The following is a 20,216-nucleotide window of genomic DNA, read 5'->3' on the forward strand; positions in this document are numbered from 1 at the left end:
CTCATTTTTCCAAAATACCTGCTTCTTGTATTAGAGTCTGGAAAAGGAATATTCCTGTCTCCTTTCCTGAATCATTGCAACTTCCTGTCCGTTTTTTCCTACCCTTTCTGCATTCCTTACCCCTGCCTTGTCCGACTCTCCTCAAATCCTAAGAATCTGATCAGTATCTGATAGTTCAAAACGAAGTCCATTCCCGGGAAGAGTGAAGACTTACAGGCGTGGAGACAGTGTGCTGCATGTGTTCCTTCTTGTATTTTCTTCTTCCACGCACCAGGCAATGGAAGGTCCTGTTCACGTGGGGCAGCCCTCTTTTTCTCTCTTTTTTGTAGCTACCTGAGTCTCACCATTGAGGAGACTTTAACAGTTTAACCAACGTTACTTGGCTGAAGAATCAGAAGTCCTTGGTTAGACCAGAAACTCATTTTTTCACATAAAGTTTTATCAGAGTTTTGTGTTATAAGATGTTAGTCCATTCCCTTCACTCAATCATTCTTGCCTACTTCTATCACTACTCTTCCTTACACATTATGTTCAAAGGCTAAAGGTAAGTGGGGTCACTCTGATACTACAGCAAAAGCCCATCTTCAGCTCCTAGTACATTCATGACATCAAGTACCAAAAAACTCAATTTTATCCTTATTCATATGTACATTAATCAGAAGTTCTCAACCTTCTACAAAAATGTTCGTTGTGACATTGAAATATAATGTCTCCTTTCTTCTAAATAATCCTCTCTAACACACTTACCTTTTTGACATGTAAAAGAGGGAAGTGAGTATCATTTCTTCTGCTGTTAATATTTTTCTTGCCACCAAATTTCTTGTTTTAAAAAAAACTATTTGTACATCAAAACTCAGATGTGTAATCAGCTCCTGTGAGATGCGTTTCCTCTGTGTTATTGTCTGAACTGGATCATCCTCCTCTTGGTCCTGGGGCTTTCCTAGTGGCTCAGGAAAGAATCTGCCTGCAATGCAAGAGATGTAGGTTCGATCCCTGGGTCTGGAAGATCCCCTGGAGGAGGAAATGGCAACCCCCTCCAGTGTTCTTGCCTGGGAAATCCCAAGGACAGAGGGGCCTGGCGGGCTATACAGTCCATGGAGTTGCAAAGAGTCTGACATGACCTAGCAACTAAGCCACCACCGCCAGCACCTCCTGGCTCTTATGCGCAGACACATGTCAAAGCACTTGTCAAAGTTTATTAAAACTATGTCTTGCCTCACTAACTGAAATGTAACTTCACACCAAACATTCAACCTTTCACAACCAAACATTCAATCATGTTGCTTTGTTTGTTGGGGTAGGGGGGCATTTTTTCTTTTTTTTTTGCTTATCTTAGTTTCTATGTTTTATTTAAATCAACTTTTTCAGAATCTACAGACTCCAAAATTTAGATTATTTTTCACTGTAACAACCATTAAATCTGAACTGGAAGGGAATATAAAGTCAAGATCATTCATTCCACTGGATATACTTGAATTTCGACAACAAAGGAATAAATGGTGATCGAGTACTTTATTGAATGCCTTTAACAGGGATTTTCACAAGGCTGCCAACTTCAATTTTTGAGAAGTTTCATTATCAGACATTTTTCCTTCTGTTGAGAAATCATTCTACCAATTTTTCTGATATTGGTCACTGGTCTAATCTGAACACTCTGCTGTTTCATCCCTAACCATAAACATAAAGAAAATATGATCCCATTCCATTTTTCTTATCCTTCAGTTTCTTACCTTTTCTGTCCACCTTGAAATTCAAAACTATAAATTCTACTTGACAAATTCTCTGGTACAGACACTTTAGTTTTCAGTACCACAGCCAACACACTCTCTGGTCACAGTATCCCTGGATTACTGAAAAACTCTTTTATCTTTATTGCATTATTTCTAATATATTTCCATTCAGATCTCTGGATACTGATTTAAAACAGTAAAGACAACTCCTATTCTGTGCATCCTTGAATAACCAACTCTGAGTACAGTCCCTGATAATTTGGACTCAATATTCTTTCATAAAACAACTCAGTTTAAACTCTGTACTAGGGATTATGTAACAATCAAGTATCTTACTTGAGGACAGTTTCCTTCCTGAAAACCTTTTGGCTAATCCTGTTATCTTAAAATGTAAATTATAGGAGTGGGTCTGATAAGATCTTTACAACCTTGAGAGATTCTTTTGATTGATTCTAATAACTAATTTAAAAAGAATATAACTCCCTTGCTTAGACTAGCAAGGAGGGCACTCTCCACCCCCTACTGATTTCTGTGTCAGAAGCTTTCTCTGTCCCTTTTTCACTTTAATAAAACTCTGCTACACACACACACACACACACAAAAAAAAAGGATGAATCAAATCAGACATATATTCAAACATTGGAGAGCCACATATACTGTACAGACATTTGATCATATGATTAAATTGTCTAAATGCAAATTTCTTCTTTCTAAAATGAGGCCTACCTATTTTTACATAACTGTTTTCCTTATGTTTCATACCTATTTAGTGTTCTGGTTAGGAATTTTACTCAATAAATGCTATTCCCTTCATCTCACTTTCCTTTTTATTTTTCCCCTCTTGGCTATATATATTTATTTTTGTGATTATCATTTAATACACGTTTTTAAGTATGCACTTTTTAGAATCCAAACATAAATTTTAATTTTAAATAATTTTTTTTTTTTGGCAGTGAAAAGGTGGACCTAGAAATTCTTATACAGAGTGAGGTAAGTTAGACAGTGAAAGACAAATAAATGATACTGCATTCTTTAGATTTCTAAGAAATCTAAAAATAATAGTACAAATGAACCTATTTATAACACAGAAATAGAGTCACAGAAGTAGAAAATAAGCATGGTTACCAAGGAGTGTGGAGGGGAAGTGGGGATAAACTGGGAGGTTAAGAATGACATATTTACACTACTATATATAAAATAGATAACTAATAAAAATCTACTGTATAGCACAGGGAACTCTACCCAATATTCTGTAATGACCTATATAAGAACAGAATCTAAAAAAGGAGTGGATATAGGTATGTATATAACTGATTCACTTTGCTGTATTGCAGAAACTAGCACTACATTGTAAATCAACTATACTCCATAAAAATTAAATTTCTGAAATCTCATTTTTCTTATTCCATTGTTTTAAATTCTTGTCTAATAATAGCTTTAAAATACCCATATTTATTGGTACTGTAATCCTGATTTAGTCTGAATTTAATGTAATAGCTTTGTAACGTAAAAGAAGTCATTCTACGGTATACACATATGTATGCCCTAATTAAAAAAGCTTTTATGATGCGGAAGCAAAACCCTTCCAAATATAACTTACCTTTCTATTGACCTTTTTGCACTCTGACTGAGCCATTTTGTACAGTAATTTATTACCCAAAATACAGTGTCAACATTATGTCAACATAATGGACATGGAATCATGCATATTTTCAAGTTCAGAAACTAAAGAATAACTTTATGTTCTATTTTTAAAGCATATGTCTTGGGAACGTGTTTATGCAAAAATTTGATATCAATATTTTTGAAACTCCACAGAAGTAAAAAGATCAGTCCAGAGTAGAAAAATATTTTATTTCTAGAATTATGTCTATTTTGATAATTTGAATTAAGTATCATCTTGCAGTAAGGCATTTTAGTCAAGATCAAAGGCTTATTAAACAGTAGGTTTTAAATATCCACGTGAAATAGGTTCTAAAGATTCCCATAATTAGGACTATATATGGACTTTTCTGGTGGCTCAGATGGTAAAGAATCTGCATGCAATGCAGAAGATGTAAAAGACCTGGTTTGATCGCTGGGTTGGAATGATCCCCTGGAGAATGGAATGGCTATGCACTCCAGTATTCTTGCCTGGAGAATTCCATGGACAGAGGAGCCTGGCAGGCTCTAGTCACAAAGAGTCAAACACGACTGAATAGCTTTCACTTCACTTCACTTCATAAATTTCCTCCTTAGGGTATATTTTTTTCTACCTTCCAATCCCTAGGACTAGGAGATACCACAGACATACAAAAAATCATAAGAAAATACTGTGAACAGTTACATACTAACAAATTGGATAACCTGGAAGAAACAAATTTCTAGAAACACAGAGTATACCAAGACTGAGTTAAGAAGAGGCAAATAATTTGAACATGCTGATTACCAGAAGTGAAATTAGAGCAGCAATTCAAAAAATTTCCAGGGGAATTCTACCAAACATATAGAAAATAACTTATATTTATCCTTCTCAAACAATTCCAACTAACTGAAGATGAGGGAACATGCCCTAATTTATCCCAATACTAGACCACCATTACCTTGCTACCAAACTAGAGAAAAACACTTCCAAAAAAAAAAAAAAAGAACCCTCCACAAAATGTTAGCAAACCAAATTAAAAAATACAAAGAAGTGTCAATTACTGTGATCAAGTTGGATTTAAACCCGGGTCACAAAGACAATTTAACATATGCAAATCAATCACTGTGATGCACCTATGTTAACAAAAACAAAGACAAAAAATACATGGTCACTTCAATAAATGTGTAAAAATAGTTTTAAAAAATCAGCATCCATTCAAGTTAAAAACTCTCATCAAAGTGGTTTAGGGGGAAATAGCTGAATATAATAAAGACTGTTTATGACAAATTCACAGCCAACATAATACTCATTGGTGAAAAGGTGAAATCTTTCCTGCTAAATTCAGGAATAAGACAAGGATGTTTATTCTTACCACTTTTATTTAAATAGAATTAAATAGAATACATTTATAAATATGTAGCTGTAAACCAAGATTTCTTTTCTTACTACTATTGACAGCTTGGACAAGATTTTTTTCTTGTTGGGGGCTTCTTGTGCCTTGCAGTTTCATCAGCATCTTTGGCTTCTATAAATGAATTTGCAATGATTCAAGAAAGGAGGTAGGAATATTCATTTCTTATGACCAGAGGCAAATGATTTAATAAAGAAGAGAGAAAAAGGGGGCAAAATTTTTCTACATTACTCCTCGCATTTTAAATATATATATTAAATGATAGGAATATTAATATTAATAGATATTAATAGATAGATATATTAATATTGATATATTAATATTAATAGATATATTAATAAGATATATATTAAATGATAGGAAAATTTGAAAATGGGTATCTGTTTAGAGGCACATGATTCTACTGAAAAAATTCTCTGGCAGAGCAAATTAAAATGATGCTCTTTAAATATCTCCAAAGTAACTAGCTACTTTAGGCAAATTATCGCTTGTCAAAATTGACCGGCACATGATGGTCGCTTCCATATTTGTTGTCTATGTCAGGGAATGAATGGTTTGCTCGGCCAATTACTGACAGTATATAAAGGTCCATGGGAAGGAGAAAACACACGCACTTCAGAAACATCGCCTTGCAGTCCACCTGAATCCTCTTGCCTTGACAACATGTGTTGTAACTACTACGGCAACTCCTGTGGCTATGGCTGTGGAAACAGCTACAGCTGTGGGTTCAGCCCCTATTATGGCTGTGGATATGGAACCAGATATGGCTGTGGATATGGGGCTGGCTGTGGATATGGTTCAGGATATGGCTGTGGATACAGCTCCCATTATGGCTGCGGTTATGGAACCAGATATGGCTGTGGATACGGCTCCTGCTGTGGCTGTGGATACGGCTCTGGCTACCACAGTTACGGGCCAGTCTGCTACAGGAGATGTTATTCTTCTTGCTGCTAGAACGTCACCACCTAAAACACCATTTACGTCTGAAACCACACATCTAAGATAATGCTGATTCAAGGATTGAAGTCATGATTTCTATATGCAGAAAATTACATGCAAGACAGAGCTTTGACCTTCGACTACCGTTTTTAAGATTGGCATCTTTGAGGCCTGAATGATACCTCCATGGTGGTATCATCTGTCTTTTTTCCAAATGTTAACCTTTACTCCCTTAATCTCTGACTCTCTGTAGTAATGATCCGAATACCCTACTGTTGGGGAAGTCCCTTGTTATCAATAAAAATGGTTCATTGTTTCTAACAAATCTCTGTGTATTTGCTTGTGCATAATTTTTGATTTGAGGTGTTATGACCTCTGTTGAAAACTGAGCAAATGTGAAGCTGAACTTTGAAGTTCTTCTTGATATAAGCGTTTCTTTTTATACCTGCATCAGAAATAATGTCTTTCCCACCTATTTCTTCTTTTTCACATATTTAGGCACTCATATATAAGCACAAATAGGAGAAGACAATGGCACCCCACTCCAGTACTCTTGCCTGGAAAATCCCATGGACGGAGGAGCCTGGTAGGCTGCAGTCCATGAGGTCGCTGAGGGTCGGACCCGACTGAGCGACTTCACTTTCACTTTTCACTTTCCTGCAATGGAGAAGGAAATGGCAACCCACTCCAGTGTTCTTGCCTGGAGAATCCCAGGGATGGGGGAGCCTGATGGGCTGCCACCTATGGGGTCGCACAGAGTTGTACACGACTGAAGAAACTTAGCAGCAGTATATCAGGACTGTGCTTTGCATATCTCTCTGTGCCTGGGATGGAGCTGGAGGTGAAAGAGGAGGAATGATACTTTATTCAGGAAGTTAATGCACATTCCAAAACAAACTAGAGGTGGCCTGAGTACTTAAAGGAATAATGGAAAGCAAGGGGGATTTCCAGCATATATGAGAAATAAGAAGCAGAGAGAGGTGTCAAGCACATAAGACTAAAGAATGCATGTAAAAGTCAAACATTCTATTATATCATCTGCTTTTGATGGAAATGCAAATGTATTTGTTTGTATACATTGATGTTGAAATTGTTTCACTTAGTTGATAAACAGTTTTGAAAGGGTCTTATCTTAGACACTGAAGACAAAGTAGAAAAATTAAAGAAAAATTTCCTGCTCTCACAGTGTTTACATTCTAGTAGGTGAAGAATAAGAAAATAAAAAAGAATTAAGATAATTTCAAACTGACAGTTGGGATGTGGGAATAAAACAGTTTAGTGGGAAAGAGAGTAAGGATTGAAGCATTAAAGAGATATTTCAGAGAGGTATTTTCACCTTGTGATATCTCATGCCAATTGCAAAGACAGATTCAAAAGGACAGTAGCAAATGTAAAGGGGGAAAGAAGTCCATGAAATTTTGGAAGAATATGATTTAGTAAGCATGTATGAGATAGCTTATATATCCAGTAAAGAGTCTTCACAAACTAACTCTTAACATACCTTCAAAATCTCAAATGTTGTGACTCCCTTAATTAAAGAGGGCTTCCTTGGTGGCTCAGACAGTAAAGAATCTGCCTGCAGCACAGACCTGGGGTCAGTCCTTGGGTTGGGAAGATCCCCTGCAGAAGGCAATGACTATCCAACCCAATATTCCTGCCTGAAGTATTCCATGGATAGAGGAGCCTGGCGGGCGACAGTCCATGGGGTTGCAAAGAGTTGGACACATCTGGACAACTAACACTTTCATACTTTCACTAGTTAAACAACACTTGAGACATTCAGCTCAGTGAAATGACAAAATGGTGATAATCAATCCAAATATCTATTAGTTTGTAAATGACACACAAATATTTGAACAGAAATTTGACTTAATCTATCAATTTTTTATTAGAGTAATATTAATTGAGCCCAACTTATGTGCAAGGTATTATAACCAGAGCAGGTTATTCCATGATGCACAGAATAGAGGTGGTTCTGCAGGTATCATTAGGTATGGAGAGGCTTGAGTGAAAAGGTTTAGAAATAATGCAATAAAGATGGAAGACTTTTCAGTAAACCAGGGGAATTGTGGCCAGAAATTCTGCTTTGGCAGAGGCATTGAAAAGCAAAGTGTCTACTGTAGAGAATTTGTGAAACAAACTTATAATTTCAAATTGCAAGGAGGACAGGAAAGTTAAGAAAACTGAAGCATAATGATGATTGGAATGAGGATATTTTTTCTTTATGCCTATCATTCCTTATTAAACGTAGAGTCATAAGATTTTACCAGTGATCAACAGAAGAAAAAAAAAAATGTTGAGTGATTTCTCAGCTGAAGGATTAATGCCTAATACTGAAAATTCTCACAAAGAGATCAGAAGCTTGATGAATATTCCCTCTGAAAGCATTCAATAAAGTACTGGATCACCACTCATCTCACTGTTGAAATTTGAGTGTACAATAGAAGACTTCATGATTCTTATTGTAAAAAATAAAAAGTATTGAAATCTGCTTGATTATGAAAGATAGTGGTACACTTAAGCAAGTGAGATAAGCTCATGAGAAATCTGTATCCAGGTCAAGAAGCAACAGTTAGAACTGGACATGGAACAACAGACTGGTTCTAAATTAGGAAAGGAGTAAGTCAAGGCTGTGTACTGTTACCCTGCTTATTTAACTTCTAAGCAGAGTACACCATGCAAAATGCCAGGTGGATGAAGCACAAGCTGGAATCAAGATTGCCAGGAGAAATATCAATAACCTCAGATATGCAGATGACACCAGCCTTATGGCAGAAAGTGAAGAGGAACTGAAGAGCCTCTTTATGAAAATGAAAGTGGAGAATGAAAACTCCACTTAAAACTCAACATTCAAAAAACTAAGATCATGGCACCTAGTCCCATCACTTCATGGTAAATAGCTGGGGAAACAATGGAAACAGTGAGAGACTTAATTTTCTTGGGCTCCAAAATCACTGCAGATGGTGACTGCAGCCATGAAATTAAAAGACGCTTGCTCCTTGGAAGAAAATCTATGACCAACCTAGACAGCATATTAAAAAGCAAAGACACTACTTTGCCAACAAAGGTCCATCTACTCAAAGCTATGGTTTTTCCAGTAGTCATGTGTGGATGTGAGAGTTGGACAAAAAGAAAACTGAATGCCAGAAATTGATGCTTTTGAACTGTGTTGTTGGAGAAGACTATTGAGAGTCCCTTGGACTGCAAGAAGATCAGACCAGTCCATCCTAAAGAAAATCAGTTCTGAATATTCATTGGAAGGACTGATCCTGAAGTTAAAGCTCCAATAGTTTGTCTACCTGATGCAAAGAACTGACTCATTGGAAAAGACCCTGATGCTGCGAAAGATTGAAGGCAGGAAGAGAATGGGACAACAGAGGATGAGATGGTTGGATGGCCTCACCAACTCAATGGACATGAGTTTGAGTAAGCTCTGGGAGTTGCTGATGGACAGGTACCCTGGCTTGCTGCAGCCCATGAGGTGGCAAAAAGTAGGACATGACTGAGCAACTGAACTGAACTGAACTGAAACTTAAAAAGCTACACATTTTTTGGCTACATTTTGGCATTGGAAAGTTCAGATGTTTAAAGTGAGAAGGAAGAGTATGTTTGGATTTAGACATCCATAGAGAGAGAAACTCACTTGCAAACACACAGCTTACTGTAATATTTCTATTCTCAGTACTGCTGACATTCTGGATTATTTTTCTTTTGGTTATTACATGTTGTTCTGTGCCCTGGAGAATTAGGAGCATCCTTGAGTTCTACAACAAGAGCCAATTGGTATCGGGCAGTAGGTATCTGGGTGAAGAACTCTGGCAAGAAGCTACAATGATTCAAGAAAATGAACAGACATATTTGTTTTCAAGTGATCAGAGGTAGATGTGAAAATAAAAAAGAAAAAGTTAAGGGGAATTTTTTTTAACATTTCCTCCCAAGCCTTTTAAAATAAGATATATACTAAATGATAAGAGGTTTTGAAAATGGGTATCTGTTATTGGGCACATGATTCTAGTGAGAAATTCTTTGGCAGAGGAAAATTAAAATGATGCTCTTTAAATGAAATAAGTCTCCAAAATAAGAAGCTATTTTAAGCAAAGCATTATTGGTCAACAGTGACTGGCTCATAATGTTGCTTCCATATTTGCTGCCTGTGTCAGGGAATGAATGGTATGTCCTTCCAATTACTGAGAGTATATAAAGGTCCAAGGGAAGGAGAAGACACACACACACTTCAGAAACATCCTCTTGCAGCTCACCTGAACCCTCTTGCCTTGACAACATGTGTTGTAACTACTACGGCAACTCCTGTGGCTATGGCTGTGGAAAGAGCTATAGCTGTGGGTTCAGCCCCTATTATGGCTGTGGATATGGAACCAGATATGGCTGTGGATACGGCTCAGGATACGGCTGTGGATATGGGACAGGATATGGCTGTGGATTTGGCCCCTATTATGGCTATGGCTACGGAACCAGATATGGCTGTGGATATGGCTCTGGCTATGGCAGCTACTGGCCAGTTTGCTACAGGAGATGTTATTCTTCTTGCTTCTAGAACATCACCATCTAAGCCCTTTTTGCTTCTGAGATGAAGCATCTAAAGATAATGCCAATTCAAGGATTTATAACGCACGATTTCCACTTGCAAGAAATCACATGCCTGACAGAGGCTTTGACCTGCAAATACCCACTTTAGATTGGCATCTTTGAGCCCTGAAGCTTCTTGGTAGTATCTCTGACTCTTTTGCAAATGTTAGTCTTTATTCTCTGATTCTCTGTTACGACTGTATTGATGATCCTAACAAAATCACTTGTTCTCAATAAAAATGGTTCATTGTTTCTATCAAATCTCTGTGTACTTGCTTGGGAATTAGTCTTTTTCCAGGCGTTGTAGACTCAGTTGAAAATTGGGCAAACATGATGCATGAAGTTTGAGCTCTTATTTGATATAATGCAAACATTTCTTTCATATCTGTGTCAGAAATAATGTCTTCTCCACCTGTTTCTTGTATCTTATGTTCTCAGGTACTCACATACCCAAGCACAAATCTTCCAGTATTTCTGAACTGTGCTTTGTAAATCCCACTGTGTCTAGGATGGAACTAAAGGGGAAAGAGGAGGAAGAATGCCACTTTACTCAGGAAGTTGATGCAAAGTCCAAGATAGACAAAAAATGACCTGAGTGCTTAGTAGAATGGAAGAGACTTTCCAGGCTCATGAGAAATAGCATTAGATATAGGAATTAAGAACACGAGAATAAGGAACTAAGCAACAGAAAACTAATAATAGAAATATACTCATATTGTCTGTTTTGATGTAATTGCCTATGTATTTGCATATACTGAGGTTGAGGAAATTGATTTCAATCTCTTAACTGACAGTTTTGAATATTTTTGAAAGGGTCTCAAATTAGACAGTGAAGGCAATGTAGGTAAATTAAAGACAAGCCTCTTACTTTCAGTGTTTATATTCCACCATGTGCATATAGAAAAACCAACAGCATAAATAATTCAGATAATTTGAAACTGAGAATTGGAGTGGAGGGAATAAAATAGCTAAATGCAAAAGAGAGTAAAAGTTGTATTAAAGAGCTAGTTCAGGGAGGTATTTTGAACTTGTGACAAAGGAGCTGATGTCAATCGCAAAGAAAGGGCAGTAGCAAGTGTAAATGGGAGAAAATTTATGAAGTTTTGTAACAATATGATTTGTTAGGCAGCTATGAGATAATTCACACATCTAGAAAAGAGTTTTCATAAAGTAACTCTTAACATACCTTCAAAATCTGAAACGTTGTAACTCCCTTAGTTAAAGAGGGCTTCCTTGGTAGCTCAGACAGTAAAGAATCTGCCTGCAGCGCAGACCTGGGGTCAATCCTTGGGTTGGGAAGATCCCCTGCAGAAGGCAATGACTATCCAACCCAGTATTCCTGCCTGAAGTATTCCATGGATAGAGGAGCCTGGCGGGCTACAGTCCATGGGGTTGCAAAGAGTTGGACACATCTGGACAACTAACACTTTCATACTTTCACTAGTTAAACAACAAACACTTGAGACTTTCAGCTCAGTGAAATGACAAAATGGTGATAATCAATCCAAATATCTATTAGCTTATAAATGACACACAAATATTTGAACAGAAATTTGATTTAATCTATCAATTTTTTATTAGAGTAATATTAATTGAACCCAACTTATGTGCTAGGTATTATAACCAGAGCTGGTTATTCCATGATGCATAGAATAGAGGTGGTTCTGCAGGCATCATTAGGTATGGAGAGGCTTGAGTGAAAAGGTTTAGAAATAATGCAATAAAGATGGAAGACTTTTCAGTAACCTAGGGGAATTGTGGCCAGAAATTCTGCTTTGGCAGTGGCATTGAAAAGCAAAGTGTCATACTACCTAAAGCAATCTATAGATTCAATGCAATCCCTATCAAGCTACCAATGGTGTTTTTCACAGAGCTAGAACAAATAGTTTCACAATTTGTATGGAAATACAAAAAAACCTCGAATAGCCAAAGCTATCTTGAGAAAGAAGAATGGAACTGGAGGAATCAACATGCCTGACTTCAGGCTCTACTACAAAGCCACAGTCATCAAAGACAGAAATATAGATCAATGGAGCAAAATAGAAAGCCCAGAGATAAACCCATGCACCTATGGACACCTTATCTTTGACAAAGGAGGCAAGGATATACAATGGAGAAAAGACAACTCTTTAACAAGTGGTGCTGGGAAAACTGGTCAACCACTTGTAAAAGAATGAAACTGGAACACTTTCTAACACCATACACAGCAATAAACTAAAAATGGATTAAAGATCTAAACATAAGACCAGAAACTGTAAAGCTCTTAGAGGAGAACATAGACAAAACACTCTCTGACATACATCTCAGCAAGATCCTTTATGACCCACCTCCCAGAATATTGGAAATAAAAGCAAAAATAAACAAATGGGATCTAATTAAAATTAAAAGCTTCTGCACAACAAAGGAAACTATAAAGCAAGGTGAAAAGACAGCCTTGAGAATGGGAGAAAATAATAGCAAATGAAGCAACTGACAAACAACTAATCTCAAAAATATACAAGCAACTCCTGCAGCTCAATCCCAGAACCAATCAAAAAATGGCCCTAAGAATTAAATAGACATTTCTCCAAATAAAACATACAGGTGGCTAACAAACACATGAAAAGATGCTCAACATCATTCATTATCAGAGAAATGCAAATCAAAACCACAATGAGGTATCATTTCACACCAGTCAGAATGGCTGTGATCCAAAAGTCTACAAGCAATAAATGCTGGAGAGGGTGTGGAGAAAAGGGAACCCTCTTACACTGTTGGTGGGAATGCAAACTAGTACAGCCACTATGGAGAACAGTGTGGAGATTCCTTAAAAAACTGGAAATAGTACTGCCATACGACCCAGCAATCCCACTGCTGGGCATACACACCAAGGAAACCAGAATTGAAAGAGACACGTGTACCCTGCTCTTCATCACAGCACTGTTTATGATAGCCAGGACATGGAAGCAACCTAGATGTCCATCAGCAGATGAATGTATAAGAAAGCAGTGGCACATATACACAATGGAGTACTACTCAGCCATTAAAAAGAATACATTTGAATCAGTTCTAATGAGGTGGATGAAACTGGAGCCTATTATACAGAGTGAAGTAAGCCAGAAAGAAAAACACCAATACAGTATACTAATGCATATATATGGAATTTAGAAAGATGGTAACAACAACCCTGTATGTGAGACAGCAAAAGAGACACGGATGTCTAGAACAGTCATTTGGACTCTGTGGGAGACAGAGGGGGGGATGATTTGGGAGAATGGCATTGAAGCATGTATAATATCATATAAGGAACGAATCGCCAGTCCAGGTTTGATGCAGGATACAGGAAGCTTGGGGCTGGTGCACTGGGATGACACAGAGGGATGGTATGGGGAGGGAGGTGGGAAAAGGGTTCAGGATGGGGAATACCCATCCGGTACACCCGTGGCGGATGCATGTTGATGTATGGCAAAACCAATACAAGATTGTAAAGTAAAAAAAAAATAATAATAATTTAAAAATAAATAAATAAATAAACAATACATATATCTGAAAACAAAAACAAAAAGAAAAGAAAAGAAAAGTGTCTACTGTAGAGAATTTGTGAAGCAAACTTAAAATTTCAAATAGCAAGGAGGACCGGAAAGGTAAGAAAACTGAAGCATAATGATGATTGGAATGAGGATATATTTTATTTATGCCTATCATTCGTGATTCAACATAGCAGAGTCATAAGATTATACCAGTGATGAATAGAAGAAAAAAAAAGTTGAATGATTTCTCAGCTGAAGGAAAAATGCCTAATATTGACAATTCTCAGAAAATGAAATCAGAAGCTTGGTGAAAGTTCCTTCTGAAGGCATTCAATAAAGTACTGGATCACTACTCATCTCACTGTTGTTGAAATTTGAGTGTGCAATGGAAGATTTCATGGTTCTTATTGTAAAAAATAACAAGTATTGGAATCTGCTTGATTATGAAAGATTATGAAAGGTACACCTAAGCAAGTGAGATAAACAAAAATAACACCCCCCCGACACCAAACTTTAAAATGGAACAATTGACAGTGCTAGTCAGTCATTTGGCATTATAAAATCTAATGAGATTTTGAATTTATAGATCAAAATGGAGAGAACTGATACATTTGCAATATGCTAATGGGTCTAATCTGTCTAATTGCTACTTAGATCTTCTTCAGTTTTTCTTAATAATTTTCTGTAGTTTTTAGTGTAGAGGTTTGTATATATATTATAAAATATATTCCTAGGAATTTGGTGGTTTTTAATGATATTATAAGTAATAAATACATTAAAAAATTTCACTTTTGTAAGTTCCTATGTTGCAAATAAATGCAAATTCAACTGAAAAAAATAAAATAAAATAGAACAAGCAAGAGAGTTCCAGAAAAACATCTACTTCTGCTATATTGACTATGCCAAAGCCTTTGACTGTAGAGATCACAATAAACTGAGGAAAATGTTTCAAGAGATGGGAATACTAGACCACCTTGCCTGCCTCCTGAAAAACCTGTATGCAGGTCAAGAAGCAGCAGGTAGAACTGGATATGGAACAACGAACTGGTTCCAAATTGGGAAAGCAGTAAGTCAAGGCTGTATACTATCATCCTGCTTATTTATCTTCTAAGCAGAGTACATCATGCAAAATGCCAGGCTGGATGAAGCACAAGCTGGAATCAAGATGGTAACAATAACCCTGTGTACAAGACAGCAAAAGAGACACTGATGTATAGAACAGTCTTATGGACTCTGTTGGAGAGGAAGAGGGTGGGAAGATTTGGGAGAATGGCATTGAAACATGTATAATATCATGTATGAAACGAGTTGCCAGTTCAGGTTCAATGTACGATACTGGATGCTTGGGGCTGGTGCACTGGGTCGACCCAGAGGGATGGTGTGGGGAGGGAGGAGGAAGGAGGGTTCAGGATGGGGAACACATTTATACCTGTGGCGGATCCATTTCAATGTTTGGCAAAACTAATACAATATTGTAAAGTTTAAAAATAAAATAATAAAAAAAAAGATTCGTGGGGGAAATATAAATAATCTCAGATATGCAGATGACATCACCTTTATGGCAGAAAGTGAAGAGGAACTGAAGGGCCTCTTGATGAAAGTGAAAGAGGAGAATGAAATGGCTGGCTTAAAACTCAGCATTCAGAAAGCAAAGATCATGCAATCTGGTCCCATTATTTCATGGCAAATAGATGCGGAGACAATGGAAACAGTGAGAGACTTCATTTTCCTGGGCTCCAAAATTACTGCAGATGGTGATTGCAGCCATGAAAGAAAAAGATGCTTGCTCACTGGAAGAAAAGCTGTGACCAACCTAGACAGCATATGAAAAGGCATAGACATGACTTTGCTGAGAAAAGTCCATCTAGTCAAAGCTATGGTTTTTCCAGTAGTCATGTATGGATGTGAGTGTTGGATTATAAAAAGAACTGAATGCCAAAGAACTGATGCTTTTGAACTGTGTTGTTCAAGAAGACTCTGGGGAGTCCCTTGGACTGCAAGGAGATCCAACCAGTCCATCCTAAAGGAAATCCGTCCTGAATATACATTGGAAGGACTGATGCAGAAGCTGAAGCTCCAGTACTTTAACTACCTGGTGTGAAGAACTGACTCATTGGAAAAGACCCTGATGCTGGGAAAGATTGAAGGCAGGAGGAGATGGGGATGACAGAGGATGAGATGGTTGGATGGTATCACTGACTCAGTGGTCATGAATTTGGGCAAATTCAGGGAGTTGGTGATGGACAGGGAGGCCTGATGTGCTGCAGTCCTTGGGGTTGCAAAGAGCCAGACACAATGAGTGACTGCACTGAACTGAACCGATATATATATTTATGTATGAATATCTCCTCTATCCATCCAATGAGCCTAGTTCTCAGTGAATTCATTTTATGTAGGAGTAACATAGTAGGATTTAAAGAAGAAATGAAGTAATTGTTTTTGTAGTCAAGTATTATGAAAGTTATAAAATAAGGAAGGTTATTAGTGTTATGAGAGTCAGGAAAGAGTTCTGAGAAGATGGGGCACTAGACATGAGGCTTGAGTAGAAACTGGCCAGTCAGATAAGGGAGTGGGACAACAAGTCTTTCTGTGCATTTATTACCACCAGTCGAGGTGTGTAATCACTAAGCAGACGTAGAGAGACTTTTCTTTTTCTCTTCAGATTATTTAGAGCACAGCGCACACTGCTTCCATAAGCAGGAGAGGGCCTGGCCAGGAGGAGCATATGGCAGTGAGCTCACTAGCAGAAGACTATGAAAACTTGGCTCTGACACTCAGTTGCTGTGTGATTTCAAGATAGTGACTTAATCACTCTGAGCCTCAGCATATTTCTCCCAATACTTGTTTGTCAAGACCCACTCTATTTATTTTAAGAGAATGTGAAAATGAATTGAGATAATGTGTAAAAAGACATTTTACAACACGCAATAGAGATGAACTGGTTCGGTTCAGTTCAGTTCAGTTCAGTCATTCAGTTGTTTCCAACTCTTTACAACCCCATGAACCAGGCCTCTTCCATGCCAGGACTCCCTGTCCATCACCAATTCCTGGAGCTTACCCCAACTCATGTCCACTGAGTTGGTGATGCCATCCAACCATCTCATCCTCTGCCATCCTATTCTTCTCCTGCCCTCAATTTTCCCAGCATAAGGGTCTTTTCAAATGAGTCAGCTCTTCACATTAGGTGGCCAAAATATTGGAGTTTCAGCTTCAAAATCAGTCCTTCCAATGAACACCCAGGACTGATCTCCTTTAGAATGAACTGGTTGGATATCCTTGCCGTCCATGGGACTCTCAAGAGTCTTCTCCAACACCACCGTTCAAAAGCATCAATTCTTCTGCACTCAGCTTTCTTCACAGGCCAACTCTCACATCCATACATGACCACTGGAAAAACCATAGCCTTGACGAGACGGACCTTTGTTGGCAAAGTAATGTGTCTCCTTTTTAATATGCTGCCTAGGTTGGTCATAACTTTCTTCCAAGAAGTAAGTGTCTTATAATTTCATGGCTGCAATCACCATCTGTAGTGATTTTGGAGCCCCCCCAAAAAAGTCTGCCACTGTTTCTACTGTTTTTCCTTCTGTTTGCCATGAAGTGATGTGACCAGATGCCATGGTCTTAGTTTTATGAATGTTGAGCCTTAAGCCAACTTTTTCACTTTCCTCTTTCACTTTCATCTAGAGGCTCTTTAGTTCTTCTTCACTTTCTGCCATAAGGGTGGTGTCATCTGTGTATCTGAGTTTACTGATATTTCCCCCGGCAATCTTGATTTCAGCTTGTGCTTCTTCCAGCCTAGTGTTTCTCAAGATGTACTCTACATATAAGTTAAATAAGCAGGGTGACAATATACATCCTTGACATACTCCTTTTCCTATTTGGAACCAGTCTGTTGTTCCATATCCAGTTCTAACTGTTGCTTCCTGACCTGCATATACGTTTCTCAAGAGGCAGGTCAGGTGGTCTGGTATTCCCATCTCTTTCAGAATTTTCCACAGTTTATTGTGACCCAACAGTCAAAGGCTTTGGCATAGTCAATAAAGCAGTAGATGTTTTTCTGGAAATTTCTTGCTTTTTCGATGAATCAGGGGGTGTTGGCAACTTGATCTCTGGTTCCTCTGCCTTTTTGAAATCCAGCTTGAACATCTGGAAGTTCATGGTTTGCATATTGCTGAAACCTGGCTTGGAGAATTTTGAGTATTACTTTACGAGCATGTGAGATGAATGCAGTTGTGCGGTAGTTTGAACATTCTTTGGCATTGCCTTTCTTTAGGATTGCAATGAAAACTGACCTTTTCCAGTCCTGTGGCCACTGCTGAGTTTTCCAAATTTGCTGGCATATTGAGGGAAACACTTAAACAGCATCATCTTTTAGGATTTGAAAGAGCTCAACTGGAATTCCATTACCTCCACTAGCTTTGTTCGTAGTGATGCTTCCTAAGGCCCACTTGACTTCACATTCCAGGATGTCTGGCTCTAGGTGAGTGATCACACCATTGTGATTATCTGGGTCATGAAGATCTTTTTTGTCAGTTCTTCTGTGTATTCTTGCCACCTCTTCTTAATATCTTCTGCTTCTGTTAGGTCCATACCATTTCTGTCTTTTATTGAGCCCAAGTTGCATGAAATATTCCCTTGGTACATGTAATTTTCTTGAATAGATCTCTAGTCTTTCCTGTTCTATTTTTTTCCTCTATTTTTTGAGTTGATCACTGAGGAAGGCTTTCTTATCTCTTCTTGCTATTCTTTGGAACTCTGCATTCAAATGGGTATATCTTTCCTTTTCTCCTTTGCTTTTGGCTTCTCTTCATTTCACAGCTATTCATAAGGACTCTTCAGACAGCCATTTTACTTTTTTCCATTTCTATTTCTTGGGGATGGTCATGATTCCTTTCTCATGTACAATGTCACTAAGTCCGTTCATAGTTCATCAGGCACTCTGTCCATCTGTTTCTAGTCCTTTAAATCTATTTCTCACTTTCACTGTATATTTGTAAGGGATTTGATTTAGGTCATACCTGAATGGTCTAGTGGTTTTCCCCACTTTCTTCATTGAAGTTTGAATTTGGCAATAAGGAGTTCATGATCTGAGCCACAGTCAGCTCTTGGTCTTGTTTTTGCTGAATATATAGAGCTTCTCCATCTTTGTCTCAAATAATATACATTCCTTAGTGCTTTATTTTCAAGTGTCTAACACCCAACTCTGCTTCCAATTTCTCACTGCTTCTGGGAAGCATCTCTTCTATTCCATTACTCCTGCAGGAAATCAGATTGTCTCTCCTGCACCTGGACTTTGTCATGATCACCTGAATGTGTGTCATTCCTCCTCCACTGTCTCCTCTTGCTCCATTCTTCACACAGTGAGATTTGCATGGTTCAGCATGGTTCTGAAATACTGTGAGATTTGTGCTTGTGTATGTGAGTGCCTGAGCATGTGAGATACAAGAAATACTTGGAGAAGGTATTATTTTTGATGAAAATACAAGAAGAAATGCTTGTATTATATCAAAGAACTCAAGGTTCAAGCACCCTGTTAGCCCAGTCTTCGAAAGAGGCCATAGCACCTGAAGAAAGACTAATTCACAGAGATTTGTTAGAAACAATGAGCCATTTTTATTGAGAAAACGGGTTATCCAAACTTTAGAATTTAGGATCATTAACACAGTCATAACAGAGACTCAGAGATTAGGGAGTAAAGGCTAACATTTGGAAGAGTCAGATGATACCACCATTGAACTTCAGACTTCAAGGACGTCAATCTAAAAATGGGCAGTTGGAGGTCAAAGCCTCTGTCACGCATACAATTTCTTGCAAGTACAAATCATGGTTTACAGATCCTCGAAGCAGTATTATCTTTAGATTCCTCATTTCAGAAACAGACTAGGTTAAGAGGGTGGTGTTCTAGCAGCAAGAATAACATCTCCTGTAGCAAACTGGCCAGTAGCTGCCATAGCCAGAGCCATATCCACAGCCATATCTGGTTCCATAACCACAGCCATAATAGGGGCTAAATCCACAGCCATATCCTGTCCCATAACCACAGCCATATCCACAGACGTATCCACAGCCGTATCTACTTCCATATCAACAGCCATAATAGGGGCTGAACCCACAGCTGTAGCTCTATCCTCAGCCATAGCCACAGGAGTTGCCGTAGTAGTTACAACACATGTTGTCAAGGCAAGAGGGTTCAGGTGGACTGCAAGAGGCTGTTTCTGAAGTGTGTGTGTCTTCTCCCCATGGACCTTTATATACTGTCAGTAATTGGCAGAGCATACCATTCATTCCCTGACACAGGCAGCAAATATGGAAGCAACATTATGAGCCAGTCACGTCACCACTGACAATCACTAAAGTTTGCTTAAAATAGCTCATTATTTGGGAGACTCCTGTTTCATTTTAAGAGCTTCACTTTA

At 38.1% G+C, this 20,216-nt stretch overlaps 2 protein-coding genes and 1 pseudogene across 2 annotated transcripts; 2 read left to right on the top strand and 1 right to left on the bottom strand.

The window, feature by feature from the left end:
• The first annotated feature begins 5,428 nt into the window (after nt 1-5,428).
• LOC129644725 (keratin-associated protein 21-1-like) lies at nt 5,429-5,992 on the top strand. The gene has a single exon (XM_055570215.1). The coding sequence runs from the start codon at nt 5,429-5,431 to the stop codon at nt 5,717-5,719; it is 291 nt and encodes a 96-aa protein (XP_055426190.1). The 3' UTR covers nt 5,720-5,992.
• Nucleotides 5,993-9,931: 3,939 nt separating this feature from the next.
• LOC129644727 (keratin-associated protein 21-1-like) lies at nt 9,932-10,259 on the top strand. The gene has a single exon (XM_055570216.1). It carries the CDS (start codon nt 9,987-9,989, stop codon nt 10,257-10,259), a length of 273 nt encoding a protein of 90 aa, XP_055426191.1. The 5' UTR covers nt 9,932-9,986.
• A 9,442-nt stretch (nt 10,260-19,701) lies between these two features.
• On the bottom strand, nt 19,702-19,971 carry LOC129644728 (keratin-associated protein 6-2-like; annotated as a pseudogene).
• Between the last annotated feature and the right edge of the window lie 245 nt (nt 19,972-20,216).

The sequence above is a fragment of the Bubalus kerabau genome, chromosome 2 (assembly GCF_029407905.1).
Source record: "Bubalus kerabau isolate K-KA32 ecotype Philippines breed swamp buffalo chromosome 2, PCC_UOA_SB_1v2, whole genome shotgun sequence".
In the NCBI taxonomy this organism is placed as follows: domain Eukaryota; kingdom Metazoa; phylum Chordata; class Mammalia; order Artiodactyla; family Bovidae; genus Bubalus; species Bubalus kerabau.